The sequence below is a fragment of the Hemiscyllium ocellatum genome, chromosome 1 (genome assembly GCF_020745735.1).
Source record: "Hemiscyllium ocellatum isolate sHemOce1 chromosome 1, sHemOce1.pat.X.cur, whole genome shotgun sequence".
NCBI classification, from domain to species: Eukaryota; Metazoa; Chordata; class Chondrichthyes; order Orectolobiformes; family Hemiscylliidae; genus Hemiscyllium; species Hemiscyllium ocellatum.
Window position 1 is genome coordinate 139,009,853 of NC_083401.1, and position 22,629 is coordinate 139,032,481.

The following is a 22,629-nucleotide window of genomic DNA, read 5'->3' on the forward strand; positions in this document are numbered from 1 at the left end:
CTGGAACATTATGCTGGAGAACTGGTACAGATAGATGATCCTTTATCCGAAATGCTCGGGACCAGCTAATTTTTGGAATTCTGAATTTTTCGGTTTTCAGAATAAATGACTGTTTAATGGTGAAATTTTTAAAAATCTAACCGGATGAGCAAACTTCTAAGTAAGAACCAGGAAGGGTGGTGCTTGGCCCCCATCATGTTGTATATGAGTGACAAGCATTGAGTGGGTGTCGACTGGGTTAACTTTGCACGCCAAACAACCTTGTTAATGAGAAAAAGCTTCACAAAAAAACCTTTGGATTTCAGAGCTTTTCGGTTTTTGGATGTTCGGATAAAAGATCTTCTATCTGTAATGGGGAACAAAGATACAGAGGAACTGAATGAGTCCTTTGCTTCAGTCTTCATGGTAGAAGACATGAAGTAATATCACAAAAATTCCAGAAAATTGAAGGGGAGGGGGCAGTAATGAGTACAGTGACCATCACCAAGGAGGAGAAGCTGCTCGAAAAACTGGAAGGTCTAGACGTGGACAAATCACCTGCACCAGATGGGCTACACCCTAGAGTTCTGAAGGAGATAGCTGAAGAGATGGTGTAGGCTATAGTAGCTATGGTAGCATTGCTAATGTAACCCCCATGATTAAGAAGGGAGTAAGGCAAAAGACAGGAAATTTTAGGCCAATTAGCCTGACCTCAGTCATTGGTTAGATTTTGGAGTTCGTTGGTGAAAGATGACATTTCTGAATACTTGGATGTGTATGGTAAAATAGGGCAAAGTCAGCATGATTTCATCATAGAACATAGAACATAGAAAAATACAGCACAGTACAGGCCCTTCAGCCCTCGATGTTGCGCCGTCCAAATCCTACCTAACCTACACTAGCCCAATAACTTCCATATGCCTATCCAATGCCTGCTTAAATGACCATAAAGAGGGAGAGTTCACCACTGCTACTGGCAGGGCGTTCCATGAACTCACAACCCGCTGCGTAAAGAATCTACCCCTAACATCTGTCCTATACCTACCACCCCTTAATTTAAAGCTGTGTCCCCTAGTAACAGCTGACTCCATTAGCGGTAAAAGGTTCTCAGTGTCTACCCTATCTAAACTCCTAATCATCTTATACACCTCTATCAGATCTTCCCTAAACCTTCTTTTCTCCAATGAGAACAGGCCCAAGTGCCTCAGCCTTTCCTCATACGATCTTCCTACCATGCCAGGCAACATCCTGGTAAACCTCCTCTGCACTCGTTCCAATGCCTCCACATCCTTCCTATAGTATGGCGACCAAAACTGCACAAAATACTCCAGATGAGGCCGCACCAGAGTCTTATACAACTGCAACATGACCTCAGGACTCCGGAACTCAATTCCTCTACCAATAAAGCCCAGTACACCATATGCCTTCCTCACAGTACTATTTACCTGGGTGGCAACTTTCAGAGATCTGTGTACATGGACACCAAGATCCCTCTGCTCATCCACACTACCAAGTAGCCTACCATTAGCCCAGTAATCCATCTTCTTGTTACTCCTACCAAAGTGAATGACTTCACACTTAGCTACATTGAATTCCATCTGCCACCTTTCTGCCCAGATCTGCAACCTATCTATATCCCGCTGTAACCTGCCACATCCTTCTTCACTGTCCACAACTCCACCGACCTTTGTGTCATCCGCAAACTTGCTCACCCAGCTTTCAAGCCCCTCCTCTAGATCATTTATAAAGATGACAAACAGCAACGGTCCCAAAACAGATCCCTGTGGTACACCGCTAGTAACTGCACTCCAAGATGAACCTAGTCCATCAACTACTACCCTCTGTCTCCTTCCAGCCAGCCAATTCCTAATCCAAACCTCTAATGCACCCTCAATGCCATACCTCTGTAGTTTTTGCATTAGCCTACCATGGGGTACCTTATCGAACGCCTTGCTAAAATCCATATACACCACATCTACTGCTTTACCCTCATCCACCTCCTTAGTCACCTTCTCAAAGAACTCAATAAGGTTTGTGAGGCACGACCTGCCCTTCACAAAACCATGCTGACTATCCTTGATCACATTATTCCTATCCAGATGTTCATAAATCTTATCCCTTACAATTCTCTCTAAGACTTTGCCCACAACAGAAGTGAGACTCACTGGCCTATAGTTACTCGGGCTGTCCCTACTCCCCTTCTTGAACAAGGGGACCACGTTTGCTATCCTCCAGTCTTCTGGTACTATTCCCGTTGACAATGACGACATAAAAATCAAGGCCAATGGCTCTGCTATCTCCTCCCTAGCTTCCCAGAGGATCCTAGGGTAAATGCCATCAGGCCCAGGAGACTTATCTATTTTCATCCTTTCCAGTACTCCCAAAACCTCCTCCCTACATACTTCAAGGCCATCCATTCTAATCACTTGTGACTCAATATTCACACCAGCAACAGAGTCCCGTTCCTGAGTGAATACTGACGAAAAGTATTGATTTAGTGTCTCACCAATCTCCTCCGCCTCCACGCACAACTTCCCACTACTATCCTTGACTGGACCGATACCTACCCTAGTCATCCTTTTGTTCCTGACATACCTCTAGAAAGCCTTTGGGTTTTCCCTAATCCTACCAACTAAGGACTTTTCATGTCCCCTTTTCGCTGCTCTTAGCTCTCTCTTCAGATCCTTCCTGGCTACCTTATAACTCTCAATCGCCCCAACTGAACCTTCACGCCTCATCTTTACATAGGCCGCCCTCTTCCCTTTCACAAGGGATTCCAATTCCCTATTAAACCACGGCTCCCTCACAAGACCCTTTACTCCCTGCCTGACTGGTACATACTTATCAAGGACACTCAATAGGTGTTCCTTGAACAATCTCCACATATCATTAGTGTTCTTCTCCTGAAGCCTGTTTCTCCAATCCACGCATCCTAAGTCATGCCTCACCGCATCATAATTTCCCTGCCCCCAGCTATAGCTCTTGCCCTGCAGTGCACACTTATCCCTCTCCATCACTAAAGTAAAAGTCACCGAGTTGTGGTCACTGTCCCCGAAGTGCTCACCTACCTCCAAGTCTAACACCTGGCCCGGTTCATTACCTAGAACCAAATCCAGTATAGCCTCACCTCTTGTTGGCCTGTCTACATATTGTGTCAGGAAACCCTCCTGCACACATTGGACAAACACCAACCCATCTAACGAACTCGAGCTATAGCTTTCCCAGTCAATATCTGGGAAGTTAAAGTCCCCCATAACAACCACCCTGCTACTTTCACTCTTCTCCTGAATCATCCTCGCAATACTATCTTCTACTTCTCTTGGACTATTGGGAGGCCTGTAGAAAACACCTAACAGGGTGACCTCACCTTTCCTATTTCTAACCTCAGCCCAAACTACCTCATATGGCAAATCTTCCTCCATCGTCCTTTCCACCACTGTAATACTATCCTTGACAAGCAATGCCACACCTCCCCCTCTTTTACCCCCATGTCTGACCCTACTAAAACATTTAAACTCTGGAACCTGCAACAGCCATTCCTGCCCCTGTTCTACCCACGTCTCTGTAATGGCCACAACATCGAAGTCCCAGGTACAAACCCACGCTGCAAGTGGGAGGTTATGCCTGAAACATCTGTTAGAATTCTTTGAGGAGGTAACAAGCAGGATAGACCAAGGATGTTGTTTTATCTGGTCTTCCAGAAGGCCTTTGATAAGGTGCTGCACAGGAGGCTGCTGAGTAAGATAAGAACCCATGGTGTTAGAGGCAATGTACTAAGTATGGATAGAAGATTGGCTGCCTGACAGAAAGCAGAGAGTGGGGATAAAAGGGTCCTTCTCAGGATGGAAGCCTGTAACTAGTGGTGTTTGGCAAGGGTCAGTGTTGGGACCACAACTTTTCACTTTATACATTAATGATGTGGATGAAGGAACTGACAGCATTCTGGCTAAGTTTGAAGGTAATACAAAGATAGGTGGAGGGACAGCTAGTTTTGAGGAGACAGGCAGGCTGTAGAAAGATTTAGACAGGTTAGGAGAGTGGGCAAAGAAGTGGCAGATGAAGTACAATGTGGGAAAGTGTGAGGTCTTGCACTTTGGTAGAAAGAATAGATGCATGGACTATTTTCTAAATGGGGAGAAAATTCAGAAATCTGTAGTACAAAGGGATTTAGGAGTCCAAGTCCTGATTCTCTTAATGTAAACATGCAGGTTGAATCCGTAATTAGGAAGGCAAATACAATGTCAGTCAACTTCAGAGGACTAGAATATAGAAGCACAGATGAATTTTGAGGCTGTATAAGTCTCTATTCAGACCATATTTTGAGTATTGTGAGCAATTTTGGGCCCCATACCTCAAAGGATGTATTGATCCCTCGAGCGGGTACAGAGGAGATTCATGAGAATGATGCTAGGAATGAAAGGCTTAAGATATGAGGAACATTTGAGAACTCTGGGGCTATACTCAATGGAGCTTAGAAGGATGAGAGGCAATATGATTGAAGCTTACAGAATATAGAACGGCCTGGACAGAGTGGATGTTGGTGAAATATTTTCGTTGGCAGAAGAGATGAGGACTCGAGGACCAGCCTTAGAGTAAAGGGAAGACCCTTTAGAATGGAGATAAAGAGAAACTTCTTCAGCCAGAGATTGGTGAATCTGTGAAATTCATTGCCACAGAAGCCTGTGGAGGCCAGGTCATTGAGTAAATTGAAGACAGAGATAGATAAATTCTTGATTGCCAAAGAGATCAAAGGTTACAGGGAGAAAGCAGGAATATAGAGTTGAAAACCTATCAGTCATGATTGAATGGTGGAGCAGACCCGATGGGCCGAATGGCCTAATTTCTTCTCCTATGGTCTTGCTGTTTAATGAATGATAAACATATCAGTTGCTTAAATCAGTGCCATTTTTTTAAAAGAGTTGCAAGAGTAGAATCTGGTCAAGTGGTTCATATAACGTCCTAAAGCATGAAAGAAGTTCAAGTGGTTTCGAAGCATTTCCAAACATCCAACTTCATAAGCAATTGAAAAACCCAAAAAGTTTGGAAGCACTTTCAGAACGAATTTGGAGTAAATTCCCATTGACGTGTTATTTGCAATAAAGTTATACAGTTTATCACTGTTCACTGAACAGATTTGAAGTTTATTATTTCAAATAGAGCTGAACCGCTGCCAGTTAATTACATTCCATTGAGTCAGGGTATCACATGATAAGTTAGTCTTCAGAAGTAGTAAAGGATTTTATTGCTTGACTGGCAGAACAGTATTACAGACTGTTGCTGGACAATCTGTATTGCCATATAAAGAACTGCAACTACAACTATGGGTGAAAGCTTATAGAAGTGCTTTTAGAATAGGATGAGAGGTCAGGCAAAGCCTCTCTTGCCATCAGAATCTTCATGTTCCACATTTTAATGCTTTTCACAAGTAGTGTAGTGAGTTTCTCGCTAGGCAGTGGTGAATTGCCAATTCAAGGGGAATTATTGCTTGTGAAACACCTTGTTAACAGCCCAGCTTACCTTTTTAGTACTCAGCACCCTATCTCACCAAAGAAGCTGGGTTTTTGGGACCCTTGACATTGAATTCAGCATGGATAGCTAGTGAATTCAGGCTTGCTGTATGACCCAAAGGGCCTCCATCATCTCAGAGAATGCTCCATAGGCACCAGCTACACGTACCCCATGTCCATAGACAGTAGCGTCCAATATATTACCAGCCTTAACGAATCACTGCGACACATTTCTGATTCAGTTACAAGATACTTCTGCACTTCAGTGTTGCACCTTGGGCTGGGCCAGTGACTGTCATTGTAATGCTGCGTCAAGGTGTGCTCGGGGACATATGCCCAACCCATGGATTGGACCAGACTGCATTTCGAGGTTCTTTGCTTGCTGTAACAACCCGCACTCACTCTGAGCCTATCTGGATACTTATAACATCCCTGTCTTGCCTTACCTTGCCTTTTTGTACTTTGCCCCATCAGCCAGAGATACCAGGTTCATATTAGTGCTGTTGTGCTTTGCCAACTGGCATAGACACAAAGCCAAGAAGCTTGCTCTGGTTGTCAGCAGGCCTCAGCCAAGTGAAGTGTATAGCCTTCACTCAGGATCCCGGCACAGCCAATGTAAGGAACGGAGAGCAGAACGTCACCCCGGCAAGTGAATGGATAGTGCAGAGGGCATTCAGGGTTGGAGATGTGGAGTAGTTGGAGTCAGTGAGAGCATGTGAGAGAAAATGTTGCAGGCAATATTGAGAGTGATAGAGAATGAGCCCTGGTCAGAGTTGGGTACAGTACATTTCCATGTCCTTGACTATAAAACAGGGCAATGATTTCCCCCTCTCTGCCACATCCAGGACAAATATCAGCTCTAGACTAGAGTGCTTGTCTGGATACATGCCAGTACAGGAGGTCCCGGTGAGTTCCAGGATACCTGCTGAGTAGTGAGTTATTCCTGGAACACGCATGGTAAGTTGGGGCTGGAATCAGACCTAGGAACTCAATAAGGGCAGGGTAGGCTGTTAATGAGGCCAGTTTGGTAAGTGAGAAAATCCACTAGGCCCCACGGCAAAACCCCTTCAAAAGAAAATTTGATGCAACTCAGACTTAGCCAAAAATGTAAGAATTTGCTTTTTCTTTAGAATTAGAATTGAAATTGATCTTATTTTATAATATGCTTTATCTGTTCCTTCAAATTATTTCAGTCATTCTTGAGATGTGGATGTTTTGGCAAACCACATTTATTGCCCAAATCTGGCTGCAATTGAGTGGTGAGCTGCCTTCCTGAACTGGTGCTGTCTGTGTGGTGTATGTTAGCATTATTAGCTCAGGACTGTTAGGATTTTGATCCATGACCTCCTTGACCTTCTATATAGTGGAGATTGTGTTTTTGTGAAGCCTTGATAAGTTGTTGCAATGTATCTTGCGTATGGTACATACTACCATATTGTGTTGTGATGGAAGGAATTAATATTTAAGATGTTGAGTGGAGTGCCAAGTAAACCGATTGTTTGGTCCTGAGTAGCGTTTGGCGTCCAGAATAATTTTGGAGCTACAGTCAGGCAGGCAAATATAAGAGATTCCATCAAATTCTTACTTTAGCCTTGTAAATAGTCAAAAGCCTTAGGGGAAAACAGGAGATGAGTCACTTAGCACCAAACACCCAGTCTCTGTTCTGCTCTTGTAGTCACAGTAATTATATGGCTGATCCAGTAACATTTTTAGTCAAGAGTTAACTTTCAAGAATGTTGATTGGTGTGGAATACGGTAATACTGTCAAGACTATAGCTGATTAGATTTTCTCTGATTGGAGGTGCTGACGGTGGCCAGGCATCTCCCTTTGGTTATGTCCCACAGTACTGCCATATCTTGTGGTTCTGTCCTTCCTGTAGACACATCACTGTCTTATGATGAAAAATACTGGGATATTGTCTGTTACATATGTTTGCGTGTGTGACTGTATCAGGATTTTGCTTCAGTAGTTTGTAGGAAAGGCTGTCCTAATTTTGGTATGTTTCCACATGTTAATGATGAGCACTTTGCAGGGTTGACTATGTGTGCATTTGTCACATCCACTGATGAGTCACATAATTTGGAACTAGTCTTTTCATTGCAGTTTGATACTATTTAGTGGCTCAAGAGTACAATTTCTCAATTTGCCCCCTCATCCAGACAAACCTGGCTCATATTAGTACATAGACTGTCCTGAAAAAGGGTCCCTGGACTCAACACCATCTCAGCTTTCTGTCCACAGATGCTGCCAGATCACCTAAGTTTGTCCAGCAGTTTCTTTAGAACTTAGGGCAGTATCGCACAAGAAGAGGCCCTTCAACTCTTGATGTTGTGCTGAATGTGATGCCAAGTTAAACCAATCCCTTCGCCTGCCCATGGTCCATAACCCTCCATTCCTTGCTTATTCATGTGCTTACCTTAAACACCCGTATTGTATCTCATTTTAATACTGCCGCTATGCCACTTGGTATAGACACAAAGCGAGGAAGCTTGCCATGCTTGTCAGCAGTCTCAACCCAGCCAATGGGAATAGCCTGCTGTCAGAGGATGTGAACACAGTAACTCAAGGGCAGCTTCTGAAACCAGTCCAAAGTTGGTAGGGATGAGAGAGGAGAACATTCAATGAGACCTGGGTGTCCTTGTACACTGAAAGTAAGAATGCATGTGCTGCAGGTGGTAAAGAAGGCTGACTGTATGTTGGCCTTTGTAGCAAGAGGATTTGAGTATAGCAACAAGCATACTTTGCTGAAAGTATACAGGGCATCGGTAAGGCCACACTTGGGATATTCTGGCCAGTTTTCGTGTTCTTATCTGAGCAAGAATTAATTTTTCTTTAGAGGGAGTGCAGCAAAGGTCTACCAGATGGGTTCCTGAGATGGTAGGACTGAGGTATGAGGAGAAATTGAGTCTGTTAAGATTGTCTTGCCTGAAGTTTGAAGAATGAGGGATATCTCACAAATGTATAAAATTCCAACAGGGCTAGACAGGTTTGAATTCAGGAAGGATGTTCCTGATAATGGAGGAGTGAAAAGCCAGTAGTCACTTTTAAGGGAAAAGAGTAAACCTTTTAGGACTGAGATGAGGAGAAATTTCTTCCCCCAAAGATTAGTGAGCCTGTGGTTGAGGCCAAAACATTGTGTTTTCGAGAAGGAGAGAAGGAGATAGATGCAACTCTTCTGGCTGAAAGGACCAAAGAATTTGGGAGGGAGGGAGGGATTACAGTATTAAGTTTGATGATCAACAATGATCATATTGAATGGCAGAGTAGGCTCAAGGGTTCAAATGGCCTGCTCTTGATACTAAAGCAGGAATTACTGGATAAGCTCAGCGGGTCTGGCAGTATATGTGGAGAGAAATCAGAGTTAACGTTTCGGGTTGGGTGACCCTTCGTCAGATCTGATACATTAACTCTACTTACTGTCCACAAATGTTGCTGGTCCCGCTGAGCTTATCCAGCAATTTCTGTTTTTATTTCGGATTTGCAGCAACCACAGTTCTTTCAGTTTCTACTCTTGATACTATCTTTTGTGTGTCGTAGCCTTCATTGCTGCTTATGAGGGAAGAGGACCAGTAGGGTCTTTAGGACCATGGCTACAAAAGCAAGGGTTTCCCCCTGTCTGCCAAGTCTAGGGCAAATGTCCAGAATAATGCAGGGCAGCTCCTAAGTGAAAGTGTTTTTCTGGGTGCCCAGTGGGCTTTTTAAGTATTGAGCTGGCACCAGGGATGTGAGTCAATTCCCAGGAACTCCAGTGAGTGGCTAGTTGTTCTGAGAAGAGCTCAAGTAAGATAGAGTGGAAATGGGGCTCAAACGGCAAATAAAGTGGAAGTTTGGCCAGATACAAACCCACCCCCCATCACATTGAGAATTACGACACCAAACTCTGTGACTGTCACTTAGCAAACGAATGGCAAGATTCCATCCATAGGCATGATTTTAATTCATTCAAAACTCTAACTTGGACAAAATTAAACTTGGTCCTCATGTCTCTGGATCACATTTCTAGGCCTCTGGATGCTCTTCAGCCATCTAACTGCAATACTTTGGAGCTAATTCTCTTAGGTCCAGTGTTATACAAATATGTATTTTTTTAAATACTCACATTTCATTGGATATAGCACACAGAGTATTGGTCTATGTGAATTTTACTGTGAGAAGCACTGAATTTTAGAATTGTATTGAAAAGTGATAGTGTTTTAACAGGTTGGTATAAATAAGCATCTCAGTTTATTCTGGCTGACCCTAAGTATTTCAGAAAATAAATCCATACTTCAGCCTGAAGCAAACATAGCTTTCTGTCCAGTTGATTAAAATAATGTATCATCTCCAGTCATGGACAGGTGGATTGATACTTAAACTGGATTGGACAAGAAGAAGTTTTTCATATTTCCTGCCCTCACTCTTCACTATGTCAGTTGACTCTCTCAGTCGTGCACTGGGTTATGTTGGACAGACTTCAAAACATTATCATTGCTAATGTAAAACATTAAGAATGCAATTTGTAAGCAGAAATCATATTATTTTCTAACATAGAATAAGCAAATATATTACCTGCACATTGCAAAGTGATTTTCATTTAATTAAACAGAAATAAAAGTCTATTCTTTTGTGTGCAAAGCCCTTGTTATTGAAATGCATTTTTGTTTTGTCTGCCAGCTCATCCTTCCAGAGGCCATGAAGTTGCTGCCAGTCTATATGAACTGTCTCTTAAAGAGTTATGTCTTACTGGGGAGTTCTGACCTTCCTACAGATGAACGAGCTTTCCAACGACTATTGGTCACATCTATGGATGTGGTCAGCACGCAATCCTTTTTCTATCCACGGCTTTTACCTATCGTAAGTGAAGAAGTGCTGTTTTAACAGTTGGGGGGTTTTACATATGATTTGGGTGGTGCTTCTCTGTCCTCCGCCAGGGAGTCCCTCTGCACAAAGTACACACTATAATACACTTCTAGTTTTACTTTTGTCTGCCTTCCACTGGGAACTGAGTGATCCTTAAATGTACACTGAGTGATTCCTTCCCTTATGAAGGCTTTAAAAAACCAATTTAGATTTAGCTGCACATTGAAGCCAGACAAATATGACACCGCTGTTATGATGTTAGATTTACAATAATTAACTAAGCCTGTTTATTTTATGATTAGAAATGATAAAGAAATGCCAGATCTTATTAAATTGTTGCCAGGTTTCCCCAGCAAATATCAAGATCAAATCAGTTTTAAACTACAATAGTAATTTTCATTCTAGGAGGTTTTGAAGAAAACCAGAAGAATTAGATCATAAAGATTACTTGCAGTGTGGAAACAGGCCCTTCGGCCCAACAAGTCCACACCGACCCGCCAAAGCGCAACCCACCCATGCCCCTATTACCTAACACTACGGACAATTTAGCATGGCCAATTCACCTGACCTGCACATCTTTGGACTGTGGGAGGAAACCGGAGCACCCGGAGGAAACCCACGCAGACACGGGGAGAATGTGCAAACTCCACACAGTCAGTTGCCTGAGTCGGGAATTGAACCCAGGTCTCTGGCGCTGTGAGGCAGCAGTGCTAACCACTGTGCTACCGTGCCGCCCCTCAATAATTAGCTCTATTTCGTTTCCAACACACTCCAAAGTCAAATTAATGCTTTATAAGAAGTAATCAATTCATAGAGGAATCACAAATGCTGGTGAGTTTTTAACTATCAGTTACAGTTTTCCTGTATGAATTACATCTGTATTGAAGTTTCTGTTCTATCTCATATGCTGCAAGCAATGAAAAGCCTCAAGATAATATATAGGCATTGGATGAGGAGGAATGCAGCTTATTAAGAATGATGCCTGAGCTAAAAGAAATGTTATGAAGGCAGGTTACATAGACGGAGTTTGTATTCCCCTGAGTTAAGAATGCTAAAAGATGATCAAGGTAGGGTGATTAAGATGATTCCAACAGTTCACAGGTCATCAGATGATTAGAGTGAAACAAGTGAAAAGATTCAGAATTAGTAGACAGAAATTTAAAGTCATTGGTAAAAGATACCATGGCAATATGAGGATGAATATTTTTAGGCATTGTGTGGTTAGAATCCAGAATCCAATAGCCGAGTTGTGGAGGCAATTTGAATCATGGCTTTGAAAAGAAAAGTGGATCATTATCTGAAGAGGATAGCAACAGGGAAAAGGTGAATGAGTGGCACAAGGTAAATTGTTCTTGAAGAGAACCAGCACACGGATACAATGGGCCAAATGGCTTCCTTCTGTGCTATAATCTTCTATAATTGTATAAACTACTTCACCTGGTAAGGAAGACCAAAACAGAGGATGTAATCTTTTAAATGAAAGTTAGCTTCCTCAGGGTGCTGATATCAGGAAACACTTAGGGCAATGGAAATCTGGACATCTGTCTCTTGAAAATTTTGAAGATGAAATTAATGGAATTTTTGTTAGATAAGATACAGATTAGCATTAACCTAATTGAGTGATCGAACAGTTTGAGAGGTTGAATGGTCTATTCCTGTTCCTATGTTCTCTAATGCTCACCAGCTAACTATTGACTCAGCTGAAAACTTCTTTGTTTTTAAACAGCACAAGATGAATGTAAATAGTGAGGAGTTTCCTGCTGCTGTCCGTTGCTCAGAGGAACGTTTAGCTGATGGAGGAATCTTTTTGTTGGAAAACGGGATAAATATGTTCCTGTGGCTGGGACTGAACTCTCAACCTGAGCTGATCCAAGGCATCTTCAATGTACCATCCTTTGCACATATCAACACAGACCTTGTAAGTTATGCATGAAAACTACTTTACATTTGACTTGAAATTGCTAAAAGTAATCTTGTTTCCCTCCCCCATTTACCAATCTAATTGTATTTTGCAGGCGAGAGGATTAGAAGAGCTTGGCTTGAGAAATCCAATGAATTGATTTTGTAGGAATTGACCAAAATGTTTGCAATTGCTGATTAAGATATAGTATCATTCAAACAGAATTTTCTCAGAGTTGCTCATGCCCCACTTCAAAACTCCCACAAGATATGTGGTAGAAACCATAGTTATTTGCAGAAACATGATTTACTGATACACTCTGCAACCACTTGGAGAGTGCTGGCAGTTACGAATAATGCCCTAATAACCACGTGTTTACTGATATTAATTGAGGAATAAATATTGGGCAGTGTGCTGAGGAAAGCTACTTGTTTTTCTTAGAATGGTGCTGCAGGGTCTTTATATCCACCTAGACGTAGGCAAGAACTCAGTTTAACTGTTCATCCTTAAGATAGCACCTCTGACAGTGCTATCCAAACTGCACTACAGAACCAGCCTCAAACTTTGTCCTCAAGTCACTGAAAGAGGTCTATCTGTTGAGTCAAGAGTGGGCACGTAAATATTTTATGTAAATATTTCATATATTGACATCAAGGGCAGTATTTTTCACTTTGGATTGACGGTGGCATGATCTGGGTTGCAGGCCACGTACTGTACGGTGAACTATCACCCAAAAGTGATTTTACCCATATTGATTCATTAGCGGTCAGAGGGCACGCTCATTGTCAAATTGGAATGTCTGGCAGGCTGTCAAGGCTGAAGGGCCAGTAATAAGCACTGAAGAAGTTCAACCTGCCGTTCAGATAAGTGAAAGCTACCATTCTGAGGTATTTTCTCTGCAACATATTTAAATTTGAAAAATAAAAGTGCCATCAGCAATCAGGCCACCTCTGTCGGGGGAGACACCCAAGGTGCTTGGTAACTGGAGCCATGCAAACAGGGAGACCCTCAAAGTCTGTCTGGAGCACTAGTCTCCCAGTGTTCCACCAGGAGGCATCCTCCAGGAAACTTGCCCGCTCCCCATACCTCTGGGAGCCCAGAGGCTGACTGTAAAATTCCATTGGGCCTCTAACAATTGGCCTTGATAGGGCTTTAACTCAGTTATTCATTGATTTAGTGGTAGCCCTGTGCTCCCATTTCCAGAGAAATGAGCTAAGCTGGGATGGTGCTATCTGATACACTGGCCAGCAGGGTGAAGTTCCTGGCTCAGAGATAGGGGCACTATCACTGAACTGTAAGAGCCCTAACATAGGTTTACACTTCATATTGGAAAATTGGAATCAGTTGGAAATTATTGCCTACTTTCTCATTTTCTAAGCAAACTGTATATAAAAGTAGCAAATGACATGGCATATCACAAAACGATACACCTAATATGATCATCTGAAAATGGATGATAATCATCTGAAAATACTCTTCAACATTTTGACCAAAGTCAGAACTTGTATTTTGTTACAGACCTCATTACCTGAACTGGACAATCCATATTCAAAGAAGATTAGGTCAATCATTGCCAACATAAGAAACCAGAATCCTTATTCCATGAAGGTAAGCAGCGATATTCATTATTTCTCAGGTTTCTTTTTGAGAGGTCTTACAACAGTTCATTATTTATGCTAATTGCTGATTTAATTGTGAAGCAGAGCAGATTTGCCAGCTTATCAGTGGATAATATTAAAGAAAAAGTCCATCTGATATTCTACTGGTGTAGGCTGCACTATGTCTAGACAGCGTATGTTAATGTTCAGGGTTGTAATTATAGTCTTGAGTGTTAGGTGGTAAAACTTGCCTTCCAGGACTAGAGGGATGTATCTTTAATGAAGGAACATGGCATCCAGTGCAATCATTGGGTGCCAATTGCAATTTTACATTGTGACTAAGCATGAAAACCAGTTTTCCCACCAGGTTGAGGTTAGAAACAGATGAATTGTTCATGGTGGGTTTTGTGCCTTTTACTTTTGGGGCCTTGAGGAGCTAGAATATGCAAGATATTTGGGTCTCCCCTGAACTAGTGCTTGTCTCTTTCAAACCATATGATACCCTGAGAGCTCCCATATGTACCCAGCTGCCTGATTCTCAACAGCCAACATGTATCCCCAACCCAGTCCAACCAAGAGAACACTCCTGGGTGATTACATTCCTGTGGTCTTATTCTGCTGCAGCGGGTGGGAAATTCTCTACTTCCCAGGTTTCTTACTGGAAGCTTACTGAGAGTGAAACTCAGAACCACAAAGTAAACACCAGCAAATGTACTGCTTCCATTAGTGAAATATCTTCCAGCTCTGTGTCAATTTTAATTGACATCAATTGGCAGAAACATGTGTGATCATTTGCCTCCATTGATCTCACTCTTCTTGTCCCCATATTAACACGCTTATTTGAACAATTGATCAGAATACTCACAGGGCAAGATATTATTTTAAAAATGTGGATCAGATCCTCTTGATCCAAGGACTTAATAGGGAGCATTGTTACTTTCTTTAACAGGTAAAACCTTCAGGCAGCTGATTCCTGGGCTAAAGGAGGCCTAAGAAATGAATGTTAATTTTATTTTTCAGATGTTCTTGTGGACCATTAGGGATAGGAATGCTCCTGCTGGCCTTACAAGAGAGTAATATTCCCCTTGCATAGGATAACACCATGTAGTCAGACATTGTATATCAATCTCTTAACTCACTAATCAATGCAAACCAGTGATAAATGTAACTGAACACCTTGTGAGGTGGAAAATGAGCCTCTTCATCAATTGAAGCACATTTGGGCCAGTGGTTTTCATGCTTTCCTTGCAAAGAGGGGGGTCTTAATACATTCAGAGATCCTCAGGCTTACATACTTACAGACATGATGGCTCAGTGGTTAGCACCAGGGATTTGGATTCGATTCCAGCCTTGGTTGACTGTCTGTGTGGAGTTCTGCCCATGCCTGAATAGGTTTCTACCAAGTGCTCCAAGTTCCTCCCTCAGTCCAAAGATGTGCAGGTTAAATGGATTTGCCATGCTGTATTGCCCATTGTGTCCAGGGATGTGCAGGCTAGATGGATTTGCCGTGGTGACAGTGGAATTATGGGGATAGGGTGAGGGGGTGAGTCTGGGTGAAATACTCTTCAGAGGGTCAGTGCAGATTCATTGGGCCGAATGGCCTCTTTCCACACTTAAGGATTCTGCGGTTCTATGACTCACTTCTGTCCTATTTATAGCATTGGCTCCCACTAACTGCGTGGACCCTCAGCTACACTCTCCTACTGCATATGTGTGTTCCACCCGCCAGCCAGGCAAGCAATCGTTGTCAGGCAGATAGCTCCAGTAGTTTTGTTTAATTGCTGATTCAGTTCTCCATATTCTCAATGGGGTTCCTCCACACTAACACACTGTTGCCAGGTATTTCTTGGTCGCTTCCTATTCACCTTTGTTTCTTCTCTAATGCTGTTAATGTGCCTTTTGTGGTACTCTCGGAGTCATTTTTTACTGTCTGGTGTATTGCTGCAAAATGGTTTGTACAACTGTAGAAGCTGAGGAGCAGTTTCCACAAGTCTATTCCTTATGGGCGGCATAAATCACTTTGGGATCCCATACACAGTATGTAAGCCTGAGAATCTCTGAATGTATTAAGACCCCCCTCTTTGCAAGGAAAGCATGAAAACCACTGGCCCAAATGTGCTTCAATTGATGAAGAGGCTCATTTTCCACCTCACAAGGTGTTCAGTTACAATTATCACTGGTTTGCATTGATTAGTTCAAAACCTGGTGCTAAACTTGATGAGTAATGGATATCATGGAAATACTGAAAGAAATCTTTGGTTGTATTCACTCTGTTTATAAACAGATTTCACAATGTCCCCAGTTTTATAGTGTAGAACACAACATTACAGTGTACAAATGAGTAGAGGACAATGCATGTTCCACGGAATCATTTGAGGCACAATAATAGAAGTGAAATGTCGTGAGAAAGGAGTTTCCATAAGGCAAAGGAAGGTTATGTCAAAATAAAACATGAATGTTGTAACCGAAAAGTTAAGTGCTCAGTTGTGGACATTATTTCTGCTTGTGATTCCCTCACCACTGCTGGGTTAGCGATTTCACTGCACACTTTTAGAGAGATGTTGAGAACATAAGAACAAGGAGCAGGAGCGGGCAGTTCAGCCCCTTAAGCCTGCCTACCATGTAATATGATCACGTCTCGTCTCATCTCAGCCTCAACTCCACTTTCCTGCCAGCTCTCCATAACCCTTTAACCGGCCACTATAATACTCTGTCTGTTTCCTTTTTAAATTCACTCAATGTCCCAGCATCCACCATGCTCTGAGGTAATGAATTCCGCTGAGTCATTATCCTTTTGAGATAATTCAATCCTCCTAAATGTGTTTTAAATCTGCTAGCCCTTAGCTGAAACTTTGACCTCTCATTCTAGATTGCCGCAACAAGGGGAAACATCTGCTTTGTCAACCTTCTTTTTAGCATCTCATTACTCTATTGGATCTCCTCTCATTTTTTTCTAAATTTTAGCAAGTTTATAAACTGCTCAGTCTGTCCTCCTAAGACAAGCCTTTCATCTCTGGAATGAGAACACTTGGCACAAAATTGGCTGTATAGTGTCATCTGGATTTTATCTACAGCTCTTAGTTTGAGCAGTGTTGTTGGAGACCGACTGGTGCTGATTCATTGATGTTATCAACTGTCTTTGGAAGAAAGTAGCATTTATGGAGAATGAGAAGAAATGGTTATGTTCCTTTTTAATTAAAAATAGAGCTCATTGCAAACTTGTTTACCGTGTGATATTAATATGCAAAAAGTGAAAAGTCACTTTTTAATATTCATTTTATAAACTTTTTTGGAGAGAGTTTTCGAACAGTGCTATGGGTGTATCTACAAGGGTCATTAAGGATGGGCAGTAACTGCTAGCCTAAGCAGGTACAGAGGTTAATGAGAAGGACATCTTACTTGGTGTTCTACAGATTTAAACTCCAGTTTCATGTCATCTGATGTCAGAATGACACAGTTCCTTCTACACATGCTCACCAACTATTCCTAGAGTATAGGTATTAACTCCCTTTATAGCTAGTAACGTTTACACTCCATGAAAGAATTTTAAAAATTGGAATTGGAAATATTTAGCATACAATAGCATCCATATCTACCTTGCATATTACTAACACTTGCTGAAGTGAAGTCCTTGTTAGTTCCTTATCTGAATGCAATGGTTTAAATTAAAACAAACACAGTTGTTAACGTTTCAGGTCTAGTGACCCTTTCTCAGAGCGAGTTCTGAAGCAGGGTCACCAGACCTGAAACATTAACACTGATTTCTCTTTACAGATGTTGCCAGTCTTCGTAATCTTTTCCAGCAACTTCAGTTTTTGTTTCTGACTTACTTCATCTGCAGTTCTTCTGGTTTTAAATTAAACTCTCAGTTTATGAACAAAATTCCCTTACTTTCAGAAAAAAAAAGTTGTTTTTATTTATATTCATTGAATGTGGACATTGCTGGCTAGGCTAATTGTCTAGTGGGCAGTTGAGAGTCAACCACATGGACTCACATGGAGGCCAGCAGGTTCCTTCCCTAAAGGGGAAGCCAGATGTGTTTTTCCCCAACAATCAGTAATGGCTTCTTGGTGATCATTAGATTCTTAATTCGAGAGTTTTGTCGGATTCAAATTCCACCATCTACTTTGCCAGGATTTGAACCCAGGTCCCCAGAACATTATATGGGTCACTGGTTTAATAGGCTGCCAACTCTCTGGTATGGAGATAAGGCAAAAGCTGCTATAGTAAAGTATTTGTCATGTCACAAGGAATTATATAAATCAAGAAGTGTTTGTAACAAATTGTGTAACCTGGATCTTAAATCTGACTATCTTTTCTTTTGATTTGTAGCTAATAATAATAAAGCAAAAAGACAAATCTGAGGGGATCTTCAGACAGTTCCTGGTGGAAGATAAAGGTTTACATGGAGGAGCTTCTTACATGGATTTCCTCTGCTATGTTCACAAGGAGATCCGTCAGCTCCTCACCTAAAGCCCTCCTTGGCCCATTCCGATGTATGCCTTTTAATTCAGCCTCACAAGAAAAAGGGACAGTGTAAACCACACCTATTTAAAATTGTACATCAGTGTATTTACTTCATAACTGTTATTGTCAAGACTTGAGTTTTCTTAGAGGAGACCTGTTTGAACTTAACAGAAAATCTCATATTCGCTATTTTATAATAACTCAATTGCTAGTATTGAAATGTCACTGATAAATAAAATAGTTGCTATTAATACATATATACTTAATATATGTAAGCATATGTGTACAATTGACAGTATCAGTACTCTCATCTGTATATGTAGTTATGCCTTAACTGATTTAAAACTGCACCTCCTTCACTGTAGTGGCAGTAAAACACTTTTACTACATGGTGATAAGTAAACCAGGAGATTTTTTTTATTTTACATAAATTTTCCCACAGCCAAGTATATGATTCCAATCGACTGAAAGTGTACAGAAGATAATAAAAGAGGAGCAGTTAAACAGATCTTACACCAAAGCAGAACTGCAATGACGTCGTACAGTGTTATCCAAAGTATTTATGAAGTTGATGCCATGTTTTAGAACTGAGGCTGGCAGTTGTTGCAGATGTTCTTCAAAATGTATGAAATGTCTTAGTGTCATCACAAGGTGGTGAAATTGCAGGCAACGAGAAAAAAACTGACCATAATAATTTTGTCTTAATTTTAATTTTATTACTTTTGACAATTTTGAATGAGTCCAATCCAAAAATCAGCGCACTAATCATTCCTACAAGTGACTAATACGGAAGAGCAGGTTTGTTTTGAATCCTCCCCTAACATCAATCCATCCTGCCTCCCTACCGAGTTTATTACTGTAATTTAACATTTACAGGGTAGAGTACTGAAAAACTTGTTATGTCAGGGTATGCACATTTTTTCAATTATGTATCCTCCTCAAAATTTATTTTCTGTATTTTTTTAAACTAATGCCTATTTCCGAGTAGAGCTAGATCAAAATGCAAAAACTATAAATGATTTATTTCTTTCATAATAATGGTAAATTAACTAAAGCAATCTGTTTTGTGCAAAGGGCCGACAGTCTTAAATAGTTCTTTTACTTCATGCATTTTTCTCTTTACAGTATTTCTGAAGTGTCACTAATGGGCAGTGTGTTAAGTTTACTTCATATCAGTGTGCACTGGTGTGATTCATAGTCACATACATTTGTACATTGGATTTTCACTCCTGAGTATCATGGCTGCTTTTTCTCAAAAGGGATACTATCTTGTCATGTAGCATTATGTTTGACCTTTCCTAAGCACAATATTGAGTGATAATGAATAATATTATAGATAACCTCTCATCAAAGCATAAAATTATCATTTGTCACACCAGCATCATAACCTGGCAGGGTTGATTGTACTGCACAGAAGACTTTCACAATCTAATCACTTGCAACTTTCTAAATTTTGATTGAGGGGGAGTAGGTGCAGCAGAGGGGATTGCTGTCAGGGTTAGTGGTGAAGAACAGCCAACTTTGAGCTAATCAGGTCTGGCAGCATCTGTAGAGAGAACGCAGAGTTAACATTTCAGATCCAGTGACCCTTCCGAATAAGTGTGTCACAATGGCACAATTAAAATTCAGTTTAAAGAAGGGATAAAGAGACAGATAATTCAGAGGTCGTGATCCTTGCACTTATTACTAGGATGGTGTTCACTGATGCTGATCCAGTGGGATATGTGGGGTCAGAAAGAGGGCACCTAATGTATATGGGACTTTCAGTTAACCGTGGTTAATGCCTATCTTTTGTTCAGTGCAGTCAAAATTGAAGACCTGGTTATCAGAGTGATCACTTGACATCTGACTGCATACCATATTGGATATTAGTTTGGGGTACATTCAAAGTTCAGTCATGACCTAGTGCAGGAATGGTGGTGATTTGTACTCAGTGCTCACTTCTTGCCCCGAATCAAAACTCCATCCAATTTCTGATCCTTTATCTCAGCTCTGCACCCTCTCCCTTCCACATTGACATTTTGCCCTGGCTGAGGAAAATATGTACAAACAGAAGATTGCCAGAAAGACCAAGGATGTGGAGCCACCTTTCTCTACCACCTTCTGTGGAACTTCACCAGTCTCTCACTGGGGCTATAGCAGTGACAACCTAAGAAATTTTATCTCTAACTAATATAATACATGAATATAATATGTGGACTTCGATAAGTTATTACAAATGTTGTGTATGAGCAAGCAGGACAGAAAGAAAGCTTGCTAGATGCAAGCACGGAATTGAAAGTCACGTGCAGTCCTCCCTCCCTCCAGTGTTCGGTTTTAATGACTGGAGAGGCTCTTAATTTCTGTTTGAGGAAGTTTGCGCACTTAGTTCTGTACATCTTTCAAAATAAATAACAAACATTACTGAGTTAAATATATGTAAATACATGCAAAGCACAATGAAATGTTGAATACCTATATTCTTCAGTTGTTTTTTCAGGTTTGGTGACACATTTGATGTTACATGCCTTTTTATGTCAGGGAGAATTGGAGGAAAGTAAGGAAATATAAAAATGCCTGTAACTTTGAAAAACCGTCATGAGACTAAGCAATCTTTTTTGGTATATAGTGGATGAGGAGAGAGAGCAAGGCAAATAGTTGATAACAGTTATGAGCTGATGGTTTTATTTATCCGCAAGTCATTGTTTCAATCATGTTTATGCTGTTGAAGGCAATTTGTTCTGTGACAGTGCAAAGTGCTGAAAATGTGTGGGCACTTGGATATAATTTCTCCTGTAATTTGTGAAAAGGTTAGGCACTCAAATGAAATATCATTCTTAGTGAGCAACACATATTCAGTTCATGACTACCATTAGGCACCCAATGATTTGAAGTATGGTTGTATAAAATGACAGGGGAAGCCTTTAATACATGTGGTATATTCAACTTCTGTCATTTTAAAATATAATGGATGTAAAACACTCAGTTACGATATCCTGTGTGAGCTTTTTTATTGCCAAAGTGGGGTCGTGCTGCAGTCATCTAGAATCAAAAAGATTGTATTTCCATTTATGCATAAGACAAATTAGCATTCAAAATAAAGTGACCAATTTTTGGATTTGTTATTCTATGTAATTAATAGTGGATCCTCTTCATATAGTTACCTGCAAATGGTGATCATTAAAGAAACCTTTGCATCTTTTTACGATGAGGGATGTGTGACAGATAAAGTGCTCGTAATTCAGATCATGCGTGACTTTTCTGTCATGTATTTTTATTATGCAAATTTTTACCCTGTTATTAATTGTTAACAGAAAAATTGCAAATAAAACTGAGTGCCTTGTATTGAAACAGTGTTCACCTGATTTTGTCATAACAACAAATAAGGAGATAATGTGTTTATATAATACCTTCCAAGTGCCAAAGTTAAAACTCACACAACCACCAGGTTATAGTCCAACAGATTTATTTGGAAGCACTAGCTTTCAAGGCGCTGCCTCTTCAGCAGGTGTCTCAAGAGTTAGTGCTTCCAAATTAACCTGTTAGACTATAATCCGGTATTGTGTGATTTTTAACTTTGTCCATCCCAGTTCCACACCAGCACCTCTAGATCATGACTTCCAAGTGCCAAACAGTTAATAGACAGTGGGTTGAATTTTACCAGGGCAGTAGTTGCCAGCGCTGAAAGTGGGAGGCAATTCCAGTTCACCTGATTTAGCAAGAGGACCTGGGGAAGCATGTTCCCACCTATAAGCAGTGAGGTGCCCACTACTGAGGCAATCTGACCTCAGGCATTGTTAATCCAGCCTCAGGGCCAACATTGCTGCCATGGCAAACCCAAAATGCCAGCCCGAACAAGGAGCTTACTGGGATGCCACTCGTTTACACTGAGCAGTCTGCTCACGTAGCATTCAATTTTCACAGTAAATCCCCACAAACAGCAGTGAATTATTTATGCATCTGTTAGGTTAGTGCTAATTCGCAGCAAGGTCAACTGGACAGCACCATTATTTCAGTTTTAATGGTGTCGGTTTCATTGACTAATATGTTTATTTCTCCAATATTAATTTCCACTACTTGAGATCTTTGCTGTACACACAAAGTGGAGCATTTAGCTTCAGCTTAACGTTCCATCTGAAAAGGAGCACTGGAAATGGTTTGGCACCAAAGTGGGTCAACATAGATTATTGCCTTAAGCCATAACATGGAACTTGAACCAACAACCTCTGACTCAAACGTAACCTGGCCATGGCTCACACTGAGCATATAATGCTCTCACTGTGCAAACAAATCCAGAATTAGCATTTCTTCCAAGTTGATTATAAAAAGCATATATTTGACACAATCAGCCAAACATGA

General features: G+C 41.1%; 1 protein-coding gene across 1 annotated transcript in view; it reads left to right on the plus strand.

Moving 5' to 3' along the window:
* The window catches only part of LOC132816624 (protein transport protein Sec24D-like), a 202,212-nt gene extending 180,591 nt beyond the window's left edge, over nucleotides 1–21,621 (plus strand). The window contains exons 20-23 of the mRNA XM_060826441.1: nucleotides 10,141–10,320; nucleotides 12,053–12,244; nucleotides 13,745–13,834; nucleotides 18,157–21,621. Of these exons, the coding sequence (XP_060682424.1) occupies nucleotides 10,141–10,320; nucleotides 12,053–12,244; nucleotides 13,745–13,834; nucleotides 18,157–18,297 (603 nt within the window). The 3' untranslated portion in view covers nucleotides 18,298–21,621. The remainder of the gene's footprint in view (nucleotides 1–10,140; nucleotides 10,321–12,052; nucleotides 12,245–13,744; nucleotides 13,835–18,156) is intronic.
* Nucleotides 21,622–22,629: the final 1,008 nt, after the last annotated feature.